Source organism: Crassostrea angulata, chromosome 1, assembly GCF_025612915.1.
Source record: "Crassostrea angulata isolate pt1a10 chromosome 1, ASM2561291v2, whole genome shotgun sequence".
In the NCBI taxonomy this organism is placed as follows: domain Eukaryota; kingdom Metazoa; phylum Mollusca; class Bivalvia; order Ostreida; family Ostreidae; genus Magallana; species Magallana angulata.
In genome coordinates, this window is record NC_069111.1 from 32,414,809 (window position 1) to 32,427,373 (window position 12,565).

The window sequence follows — 12,565 nt, forward strand, 5'->3', positions numbered from 1 at the left end:
CGACTCTTTTAAACATTTTTGACGAGAAAAAATTGGCCATATTATGTATAAAATAAACACACTCATATTTCATTACAGAAATGAATATATATTTTTTTTGTTTGAGGTAAAAACCTAATTTAATTTATAACGATTTATCTATTTTATAAATATTAAATGAATATGAAATATAACAACATTTTCTTTAATATACCCGTTTCAATAAAATTGCAAATTTAAAATTTATTTTGATTCAGGGATTTGGCTGCACGAGTCTGGCGTTTTAGGTGCATCTCCAGATGGTTTCGTCCCGCACCCACCAACATGTGATGTGAATTTCCAGACACCAGAGGCTCGAGATGCTGTTCCTGATATAGTTGAAGTGAAATGTCCTTACTCTGCAGCACATTTAACAATATATGAGGCAGTGCACAGTCTAAAGGATTTTTACCTTGGTAAGTACATGTATATACTGATGTATATCAATCTAAATTCATGAAAGCACTCAAACTATAGAGTTCTGTGTTCTATTACTCTTTCAAAATATTTGTATATGAGCCTCTATTAACTACATTTTCCCTGCTGTTCCAGTTATTGATATAAAGTTGTAAACCGTATTTGAATATATGTTTTATGCAAACTCTTTGTTGTATTTAGAATGCAGAGAGGGCTTTTTCTACCTCAAGTCCAACCATCCTTACTTTCACCAGATACAAGGCCAGCTCCATTTGTGCAACAAGAACTGCTGTGATTTGATTGTTTAGACTACTAAAGACTGCAAAATTATCCGGATCACCAAGGACTCTGAGTGGACAAAGAACATTGCACAATTAATAGAATTTTATTTTAACACTTTCATTCCAGAACTATTTAAAAATTAACAAGATGTATTGAAATAACACACCTAATAAAACAAAAAGAAATCAGTGCAGTCCACTTATTTATTATTTGATTTCATATACAAAACATAGATCAACAGCAATGCTAATTAAGTCTCATAATAGCATAAAAATGTTAACTTGCATCCCATTCTACTTTAAAAGTGAACAATGTTGCATGAATAATTTGTTTCAGAAAAAATAAAAAATCAGATGGATTCTTAATTGTAAATGCTCTATGAAATTTCTTTCAAAAGAGGTGCTTGCAAGTTGACCAAGGAGGAACAAAGTTGAAATATCTTGGTTGATAATGGCCTGTAGGTTGCTGGTATGTGGCGAAGTATTTCAAAGTTCTTTATCCTCTCATTAGCCCGTTCCACGTGAATTCTTGCTCTGGCTATTTTGTAACACAGTTCTGCTTCTTTCTGGGTAAACTGCCCTCTTGAGGATTAAAAATGCTGGAATGTTCAAGCACACACCTTGGGTTAATTGATCATGGATTGTGAAGCCCTTGTCAGCTAAAATCAGGTCTCCAGGTTTGAATTTCTCAAAAACTTTGCTGTGACGCACAATCGCAACATCTGATGTTGATCCTAGATATAAAGGAGAACAGTAAGTGATGGCACCATTTGGGCCAGGGCGACACAAGGCACTGCTTTAACAGTGTGACGGCTCTTATATGAACTGTATGCCATGGCCTGTGTATCCAGGTGTCCAGGAATATCTTGGGTTGTCTCACTGGCATCCATGGAAGACCTTGCAGAGGAAAACTCTGCAAATGACTTTGGCATAGAGCCTAAATGAAAAAGGGGGAAAATCAATTAATTCAACAGTACTTTAAGTAAGATGTAAAGTTGGCTAAATATTTTTTGAATTATAGGGAAATAATTTAAGTCTACAATATAGCAACATTCTATAATTATTACATGTATATTATGTTAAAGCAGTCTGCATGATAAGATAGCAAATCAATGTTTGCAATATAGATAAAGAGTATAATGCATCAATATTTGCTTCATAATAGGATTTTCTATTCATGTGAATGTAAATCATCATACAAACCTTTGCATTTAAGTTGACTGGGGAAACATGTGTCAACAACACCCACATACAACATTTCATGGAGGGCATGAACCAATGTGTTAAAAATGTTGGAAATTGTAGATCTGCTTACACAAAACCTGCGAATTGAGAGATAAAATGTATATTGTTATCAAAATATTACCATCCAAGAAAATAAGTACAAAAGGTCCAAGGGTCACATTGCTCACCTGAGCCATCTGCTTCATAGAGATGATCAGAGGTTTGGGATTAACAATGTGTATATATTGAAGGGTATGGACAAAAGTAAACCTTTGTCATCTCCCAATATCCATGAATGAACATTCATCAATAGGAAAATAAGATTTAGATCTTGATACAAAAAAATATATGATTTGAGGGCAGGGATCTCAATAGCCAATGACAGACAACAGACAAATTTTGATCAGAAAAGCTCACTTGAGCCTTTGGCTCAGGTGAACTAATATATACTGAATGTAATTTATTATTTATTTCACATTCAAAAATTTATTAAATTAATGTAAGTTATTATACCTGTGAGCCAAGTCTATGTCTCTTAGGTTGAGCTTCAGCTTCATCAAAACAATCAGAAGCTGATTTTCAATATTTAGTGATGGTGACCAACCATTAAAGTAATTTAATTCAAAGCGACCAAGCAGTCCCACAAGCACTTCAAAGACATCATATTGTATTGATGTGTAAAGCAGCATCTGCAAAATAAGTCATAAATTTCACAAGAAAGAACCCTTGATAATTTTTTTTATAGTACCGTATATACTCGCTTATAAGTCGGTATTTTGGGAGTAGAAATTTGAACAAGAGGCCCATGGGCCACATCGCTCACCTGAGGAACAATAGGTATGATAAAGTCAGCTTAATGGAGTCATAATACAAACAATCTGGACAATGTACAATAATACATGTAGATCCTGTATAAATAAAATCCATTTTCCCCCCTTGGATCTCGGATAGCCCTGATTGCTGCCAATATTTACAAGAGCAGACTTTAATCATCGCTCCTGCACATATATAGGGACTCAAAGTTGCGCAGGCATGGATGACCGCACACCTACGCAACTCACAGGTACCAACGTTAACGCAAGCAGAGATAACGCAAGCAGGGATGACCACACACTTGCGCTAGAAAGGCCAGAACACCAGAATGGATGACCATACACTAGTGCTCCGCCGCAACCACCACCAAGACAAGCAGGTATGACCGCACACTTGTATTAATGCGATACAGGGCAGGAAGGACCGCACACTCTGTATCGTAGGTTAGAAAAACACGAAGATTAGATAGAGCAGGGATGTCCACACCCTCAATCTCTCCGTACCTCTTCAAGTTTAACCCCAAACAGTCGCTCATCGCAATGCAATATACACTGTCCCTATATATGTGCCGGCCTAAAATAATTCATAGTATCTAAAAATTGGAAATCAAAAATAAACAAACTAATCCGGCCTAACCCAAAACTACTTATGCAGAACAACTTATATACATTGAATATTTATTATTGTATAAAAATAATCATCACAATAATTGGTTAACAGTGGATGCATTAATTAAAATAATCAAGAATCAATAAATCAAGGGCAATAACTCAAAACAGTAATACAAAAAGATTCTAATGAAAAAATAGCTGCCTGCTTCAATTTTATAGTCATATCACATGTTGAGTATTGCAGTTCTCAAAAAGATCCTTTATAATTGTTAATATATGGGATATTTAGCTACATCAAACTCTGAACCTTCTTGTGAGGCCAAAGAATTGTCCTGGAGCCAAAGTCTTAACAATTATAAAGAATCATCTTGCTGTTTAGTTTCTGAGAAGAAGATTTTTAAAGATTTACTCTATATATATTCCTATGTAAAACTTTAACACCCCCCCCCCCCTATGTGGCCTCACCCTACCCCCAAGGGTCATGATTTTCACAACTTTGAATCTACACTACCTGAGGATGCTTCCACACAAATTTCAGCTTTGCTAGCTGATTAGTTTCTGAGAAGAAGATTTTTTAAGATTTACTCTATATATTCCTATGGTAAACTTCGACCCCCCCATTGTGGCCCCACCCTACCCCCGGGGATCATGATTTTCACAACTTTGAATCTACACTACCTGAGGATGCTTCCACACAAGTTTCAGCTTTCCTGGCTGATTAGTTTCTGAGAAGAAGATTTTTAAAGATTTACTCTATATATTCCTATGGTAAACTTCGACCCCCCATTGTGGCCCCACCCTACCCCCGGGGGTCATGATTTTCACAACTTTGAATTTACACTACCTGAGGATGCTTCCACACAAATTTCAGCTTTGCTAGCTGATTAGTTTCTGAGAAGAAGATTTTTTAAGATTTACTCTATATATTCCTATGGTAAACTTCGACCCCCCATTGTGGCCCCACCCTACCCCCGGGGGTCATGATTTTCACAACTTTGAATCTACACTACCTGAGGATGCTTCCACACAAGTTTCAGCTTTCCTGGCTGTTTAGTTTCTGAGAAGAAGATTTTTGAAGATTTACTCTATATATTCCTATGTAAAACTTCGACCCCCCATTGTGGCCCCACCCTACCCCCGGGGGTAATGAATTTCACAACTTTGAATCTTCACTACCTGAGGATGCTTCCACACAAGTTTCAGCTTTCCTGGCTGTTTAGTTTCTGAGAAGAAGATTTTTAAAGATTTACTCTATATATTCCTATGTAAAACTTCGACCCCCCATTGTGGCCACACCCTACCCCCGGGGGTCATGAATTTCACAACTTTGAATCTACACTACCTGAGGATGCTTCCACACAAGTTTCAGCTTTCCTGGCTTTCTGGTTCTTGAAAAGAAGATTTTTGAAAATTTCTCGAAATTTTTCCTTAATTTCTAATTATCTCCCTTTGAAAACGGATGTGGCCCTTTATTTTCACAACTTTGAATCCCCTTTGCCTAAGGATAATTTGTGCCAAGTTTGGTTGAAATTGGCCTGGTAGTTCTTGAGAAGATGTTGAAAATGTGAAAAGTTTACGGACAGACGGACGGACAGACGGACGGACGGACAGACGGACGACAGACAAAATGTGATCAGAATAGCTCACTTGAGCTTTCAGCTCAGGTGAGCTAATAAAAAGTAGGGGTCCGACTTATAGGCATGACATACAATCAGATAATTTTTCCACTGAGTAAAAACTTCGTTTTTGGGTGCCATTTTGCTTCCAACTTTTGACTTGCAATCCCTTTACTTGACATGTTTATTTTTTAATTACTAAAAAGATAAACACATTAATAAATACATTGAAAGTTTCAACTGTATTTCTTAAAAATATGAACAAGGTTTATTTGATAGTATTTTTTATTTAAACAGGCAATTATTTACGCCTGAGGTAATAATAGCTGTAGTATTACTGTACTTAAAACAACACAAGCCAACACTGGGTTTAAGAGGCTAATTACCAGCCCTAATCAGTCAGTAGGGGATAAAATCACTGTCATTTTATTTCCAGTATCATTTAAAATAGTTTTTAAGATTTTATCAAGTTGTAATGAGTGTTTAAAAAATATAATGGCGTCCAAAATCGTAAGTTACAAACTTCAAGAAAGATAACTCTGTTTACAGAAAACTATTAAAAAACATGGCGTCTAAAAGCGATCTAGTCGGATTATAGAACAGCAGTTGATGTTTAATACTTAAAAATTAAACACCAGAATAATTGCTGGTCTGTTAAAAAAAAATAAAGATCGTTTTATAATTATTCATAATTAATTACACCTGAGGTGATAATAGATATATTGGTGGCTGTAGGTGGCATGTCACCTAAAACAACACAAGCTAACACACCACTTTTAAAAGGGGCTATACCATCTTAATCAGTCAGCAGGGGATAAAAATCACTATCATTTTATTTTCAAAATTATTTAAATATATTTAAAAGCTTATAGCGAGCGCAGCGAGGCGGCGCGAAGCGCCGCTCGCGTAGCGAGCTCCATAGACAACGTGTACGAACGGAGGAAATTCGAGTTGAAATCTGCACATTGTTCAAAGAAAATTTTATGAGGCCACGTGAAAACGTTCTACTATCCCAGTGATCCTTTGCGGTGCATAGCAACTTGGCGGAACAGGAATTAAGCGTTTCTAAGGAAAATTCTTACCTGTAAATCGCATACATCATTTTCATTTAACAATAAAAAATCCTTTTAAAAACATTTAAAGTAAACAACACATATGCTTACGTAAAAACTGTACCTATGACGTCATTTCCTTCCCCGAATTTATCCGACAATTTTACGAAAACTGTCGAGCGCAAAAAGTTAAGTATGACGTCACAGTGATCTCGTGTTTTATATTCCCGCGATACATTTAGAGGTGGATCAAGCATCTGTACTGAATGTAACGTGTAGGAAGTACACAGTAGGGAGTCACCGTTAATACTGATACTGCGCTCACTATTAACGGGGACTCTTTGGCTGATTAGTTTTGTTTTGATGATTTTTTTTTGCTCAGTAAGTACACATGCAAGTTCCATGCTAAATTTATTGTCACATTGATCCAATCATTGTATACGTTAGGTAGGTGACATGCGCGGATCCAGAAAATTTTTCCAGGGGGGGGGGTCCGAAGGATAATTGTGTTTGCCAGGGGGGGGGGGGGTCCGAGGCATATTTTCGCGATAATTTTACTATGTAAATTTAATAAATTTTCATTTTCCAGGGGGGGGGGGGGTCGGGACCCCCCCCGACCCCCCCTCTAGATCCGCGCATGGGTGACAAAAAATTATTAAAAAAGAAAAGTCTAATCATTATTAGATCTACGTGTAGCCACGTCATTTTGTAATGAATAAATAAAAGAAAAAAAATTAAACTGTTAAAATATCTACATGTATTTGATATAGTTGCATATGTGGTCAAACCTTTCAAAAATATTGGATATCACACACTAAAAAAAGGGGGAGGGTACATGTCTACAACGCTTATATAGCGTACAAAAATTAAAAAGATTAAAAACAAAATTGATGTCACAGAGGAAAATTAAAACACCGGTAACAACAAGGAACAAAATGAGAAATAACACAGACACACAATTTATTGATTTTAATGATCATTATTAAAAGGTAAAGAAGAGATAAAAAATAAAAAAAACCGGCTTTGTGTTTTTCAAAATATTCTAATAAGTCTGTTTAACATTTTATTAATGCTCAGTGGTAGTTTTTTGTTTAAGTGTATAAACCTAGTAAGGAACCATTGGAATAAAAGTTTGATATCTTCCGGTTCCTTGCGGTGGTAAAAGTTTTCGAGACAAAGCCAAAGTTTTTTGGTTTGGTTAAGTCCACGGGTTGCATTTAACAATGATGACAGATCTATGTGTGACTCCTTCTGCGCTCGCCCCAACGGTCACACCGTAAAACATATTACCAAGTTTTTATTAGTGTATCAATAAAAAAATGGCGTCCAAAATCGAAAGTTAATTAATCCAGGATAGATGTCTTAACTGAACACAACACTTTTAAAATGCATTGCATCTAGAAATGATAACAGAGGGGTCAAACACCAATATTTTTTTTATCTAGAATATAGTCATGCTTGATAAAATGTGCTTATTTGATTGACAATCTGTAGACTGATTATCCAGAAAAAAATACCCGACTTATAAGAGGGTCAATGGCAAAATCTTGTAAATAAACCTGAAAAATGGCAACCGACTTATAGGCGAACAATACTTATAGGCGAGTATATACGGTATGTAAATTTCATTTTACCTCATCAACAATAATATATATTAACCTTTTCTTCGCTGTCCCTAATTTCCGCTATAGTCATGGGTTTTCTTTTATTGCTGTTGATCTTTAGAGCAACTAACTCTTCTTCCAACTTTTTAATCTCTGAAGAGAGTTGTTGCATTTCTATTAAACAGTTTCTTAAGCAAGATACTGTGTACCTGTGATCTACTTCAACCTTAAGATAAATATATTTTCATTTCACTATAAGTATGGATATTGTATCTACTTATTTTTTACATAAAATACCATTTTAAAAAAGTTGATTAAAAATAATTGCAAAATGATTAAGGAAGTTACATGTTCTTCATCTTCACAATCAACAGCATCTTGTATCTGCTCTTTCTCACAGGATGGACGCTGGGTTATTGTTTTAGCTTCACAGGACTGGGACTGACACGTCTTCCTCCTTTTCCTGGAAGCATTTTTAATTAATATATTAATATATAAATATTAATTAATTGTATCTAAATAGCATAACTTTGTACATAATGTTTATTTTGTAATATCAACCACACCTAGCATTCAATATTTGACAAATTAATTATAGGAAATATTAGAATTAGCCAAATTAAGTAAATGCTTCTATAAAGAAATTTCTCTCACCTATCTGATTTTTCTGGATCAGAAAAATCCATGTACCTTTTGTCGTTCCATGCAAAGTAGACAGGATCTCCTTCCTTTTTCCCCTCTTTGAAATTGCAGGAACAAATCCTGTCATTTTGATTTTCTGGTTGTCGATCAGTTCTTCTAAATAAAGAAAAGTCAGTTGTCTGTATAGTTTCAAAGCAACAGCATATACCGCAACTGTTATCTCTCACTGTATACACGAAATAGAGGTGCAATTCAATATACATGTATTGAATTTGACGGACAAAATTTATATGTACATCAGTATTACTAGTACACTATGTACATCTGACATGATGTGTATCAGTATATTTCAACAAGTGTTTAATTGATTTTAATCATGATAATAGACTATGGGCTCCGCAATTTACAACATGAATTCTCTTTATAACAGCTGAATAATGACTACTTAGACTGTTACGAGTACATGTATTAACAATTCTACTTGTACTATATTAGGCATAAAAATATAGCAGTATTATAATTTACTAAATTAATTTTAATTTTTCATCGACAATATCACTATGCTTATTGAACTTCGCAGGTGATGACACATGCACTTGTAATGGTCCAGTCTGTTTAAAATCAAACCTTCTACTAGCTCCTTTAAACCTTCTACTAGCTCCTTTATTTTGATGGTCGTATTGGAAGGTTTGATTTTAATCAGATTGGTACGTAATGGTCTACATACTTTTGTAAGATGTACATGTGGTTCGTGAATACATCAACAGACTAACGCAAATCTATAAATTGATGTATAACGCATTAAAAATAAAGTCTCACTATTCGTCCTCAGGTATCGCCTTGCTTATTAATGAAATAAGTTGTATGATTAGATGTCATGTCCTGAAATCCGGTCAAGATCGCTTATATATTTCATTCAAAACATGCTGAATACATTTAGATGCATTAATACTGACCTGCATATCTTTCCCCATAACGTCCTTTTCTTTGTGTCAGTCGGAAAACGATAGAACTTGCAACTATTTGCTCAACTTCTATGATTGCATGCGAACGCAAAGCAGATCACCATGTTTGTTTGTCACCGGAAGTATTTAAATCTCGCGCGCTCTCGTTTGCGAGCTTACAGCCCCTATTGTAAAGCACTGCAAAATTCTAGAGGAATTAGCACCTAGTGACATGATATAAGCATATGCAGGTTTCACTATTCACAAATTGTTGCCAAAAGAGGTAAACCTCAATATTCCTCCTTTCCTAACATCTATATCCCAATACACCCCAGGATCCCAAGCTTTGTAGACAAATTGCAAAATTACGCATACATGTTGAGCGTGCAAATGACCACATATAAAAACTGAAATTTTTTGACACGTGCCTCATCAGTTGAGATGCATAAGTTAAAACGTGTTTAGTGTAGTCAGTTTTCATCATCCGCTTTTGCTGGAAATTGTTCAAATGTCAAGATGATTGATAAGGTAAAAATCAATAGCATGAATTTGTTCTCATCAAATTTAATATCTTTATAACTGTTGGAGATAGAGAACAAATTTATTAAAGTAAATGTCTGTCAAACAGAAAATATTAGCTTCCCTGCTGAGTTGTTTTGTGATTTTTGGGTCCTGGGCCCGAGGTGTCGTTGGGCCGAAAAAATACAGAGCAAGCAAATGACTGATTCAATAAACAAAAGACATTGAGAACAGCATTAATGGGAAATGTCTGCCAAAAAGAGTGGGAGGAAGTAGCGGACAGAAAAGAAAAGCAGGGAGGAGGAGACTCGGGAGATTATTTCTATAATTTTTTTCTTCATGAACTGCATGAGCAATAAAATATTTTACAATTTAATTATGTTAACTCATTTCTACTTGCTCATGTGTTGTTGTTTTTTGCCTTATATCAAAGGAAAACAGTGACCAATCAATGGTCCAAAATTATCTGCGATATTGTCTCAACAATAAGCCGACAAGTTGGTTCGATTAAAGGCCGATGAGCAAATTGCCATTGGTCCAATGTCTATTGCTTACAATGGCCCAAGCGTACAAAAGTTACGTTTTCCTAGTATTAAAGAATACAGTGCTCCAACAATGGCCCACTATTGTTTGTTACATTGGTCCATCAATAAGCCAACAAGTTTGTCCGATTAAGGGCTGATTAGCAAAATCCCGTTGGCCCAATGTTAAATGCATACGGTGGCCCCAACATAAGAAACATTGTTGGCCCAACAAAGATCCAATGACGCCCTGCTATATATACATCAGAAAAGTATTGATTTATAACAAATGCATGAGATTTTGCAGATTGAATACTTCCTCCGAATGTGTATAATATATGTTAGTATTATTATTAGTTCTAACAAAACAATCCAAACTTTAATTTAACAAAATTAAAGTTATAAACATGAAAAGTTAAAAAGTAGTAGATTTGCCTTAAATATCAATGTCACGCAGATCAATTGGAAGAATGTTCATTTCAAATCCAGAGAGTGTTCCTTTGATGTATATACATATAACAATTCTGTCCTGTTTTGATAAATTAAAGCGTATTTTTAAGGCGGTTGGCTCTTGAAAAACTAGTAATGTCAATCATCCAAAAACATATTGAATATAAAGATGGTGACCTAGCATGTTCATTTATTTTATTTGTGACCTTTGCCTCATGCCATTTTATAACCAGGTTTTCCAACGGAAAAATCCGGTTATTGAAATGGCGGGGGGCGGCTGCCAAAAAGGGTACCCTTATTCTACGGATAACTCCTCCTGCAGTTTTCAAGATAGGAAGTCGTTCTCTTGCAGATCAATTGTACATATATCAGAGTTGTGCATATTGCTAGGATTTTGATTTCTGATAATTTATAAAAAAAAAAAAAAAAATAACAGCTTCTGAATTTAAAACAGTTTTTTCCCAAAATATTGCATATAGGGCACCCGCATTGTATGGATAACTCCTCGTACAGCTTTCAAGATAGGAAGTCGTTCTCTTGCAGATCAATTGTATATATATCAGAGGTTTGCATATTGCTAGGATTTTGACTTCTGATTATTTAGGGTACTCCATTTCACTTGATACGGTAGGTTGTGTTTGTCAATTCAGGGTTGACATGGATTATGGATACAGTTCACATAAAAGAAAACCCGGTTTGCTGTCACTTTGACAGCTTTTCACTTGTAGAAAATATGGGGCCCCATACAGAAATGATAATTTTCTTAAAATTATTGTTTAAATTTGGCATGAAAATTAATAACTTTAAGAAATCAAACAAATGTTTAGAGTTTGAACTACTAGTATTATTCAGTTGCGATTTCAATACAGTTGAAGTTGAACACATGTAAAGACTAGTATATAAGTAATACCCAAGTCAGAGTTTAAAAAACCTTGCTTTACTGATGGCTTCAAATGCCAATAAATAATGATTACATCAGCAAATGTTAAGATTGTTACAAAATTCTGATGTAATCAAATTATAACGCAAATGTTTGAGTCTACAAGTATAAATATTATAATTTTTACTATAAGACAGTTGTCTGAAAATATATTCATCTGAATTCTCATTTATACCAGGCAAATTCAAATACATCTCTAGAAAGTTCAATGGACAGTTTGCAGAACTTGTGCATGAAGTATATACAAAATTATACTTGTTCTAAACATCACTTTTGCTTTTGGGAACAAATAATTTCAAATGTCATTAATGAAAAGTTAATGAAAACCTCTGAATATTGACAATTTCAAAAAAAAACCAGAAACCCTGCATAACCCAACAAAAAAAAACACGAAACAAGTCAAAAAGCGATGCTTGCTTTCCTTCTAATAAGGACACGATCGAAGAAAGACTTTCTGGTGTCAAACGTTACAAATAAGCATAAAAACGATTGGAATAACATGACTAGGTGTTTTAGAACAGTAATGAACGAAATGACGATAAAATTGACAATTAATAAACCTCACCTCAGAAAAAGCCGGTACCAGGTTCACCCCAGAGTTAGCACACAGCTATTTAAATTGACAACATACATATAGGTACTGGATGGTTTGTCACGAGAGAAGTATTAGTACGTCCTTCCCTCTGGACCGCCACGTCCAAACTGACACTGCACGGACTGGCCCAGTGAACTGAGGTTCAATAAGGGTATTTACAAATACGTAAAACTAAAACACTAAGGGGCTCAACACGGGATATGTGGTTAAATTAAAATACGAAAATAAATTTATACAATGATGAATATTAATCTGACACCACTGAATATTGACCGAGATGTTATGTTGTTTACAGAATTCAAAAATGCTAAATGCCAA

General features: G+C 35.0%; 1 protein-coding gene across 2 annotated transcripts; it reads right to left on the bottom strand.

The window, feature by feature from the left end:
* Positions 1-916: 916 nt before the first annotated feature.
* On the bottom strand, positions 917-12,307 carry LOC128177612 (uncharacterized). 2 transcript variants are annotated; one of them, XR_008242866.1, is made up of 6 exons: positions 8,291-12,307; positions 7,985-8,099; positions 7,692-7,789; positions 2,454-2,629; positions 1,920-2,038; positions 917-1,653 (listed from the first exon to the last, which is right to left on the bottom strand). XR_008242866.1 is itself a non-coding variant. In XM_052844435.1 (4 exons), exons 1-4 carry the CDS (start codon positions 7,806-7,808, stop codon positions 1,451-1,453), a joined length of 615 nt encoding a protein of 204 aa, XP_052700395.1. In that variant the 5' UTR covers positions 7,809-7,899; the 3' UTR covers positions 917-1,450. The 2 variants fall into 2 exon arrangements, 1 of the variants encoding a protein (XP_052700395.1); XM_052844435.1 differs by lacking the exons at positions 7,985-8,099; positions 8,291-12,307 and having other exon boundaries at positions 7,692-7,899.
* Positions 12,308-12,565: the final 258 nt, after the last annotated feature.

Coding starts and splice junctions, on each gene's coding strand:
- LOC128177612 (XM_052844435.1), bottom strand. CDS start 7,808: ATGCAACAACTCTCTTCAGAGATTAAAAAGTTGGAAGAAGAGTTAGTT. Junction 2,630..7,691: donor TTAGGGACAGCGAAGAAAAG/GTTAATATATAT, acceptor CTTATTTTGCAG/ATGCTGCTTTACACATCAAT. Junction 2,039..2,453: donor GACATAGACTTGGCTCACAG/GTATAATAACTT, acceptor CTCAATTCGCAG/GTTTTGTGTAAGCAGATCTA.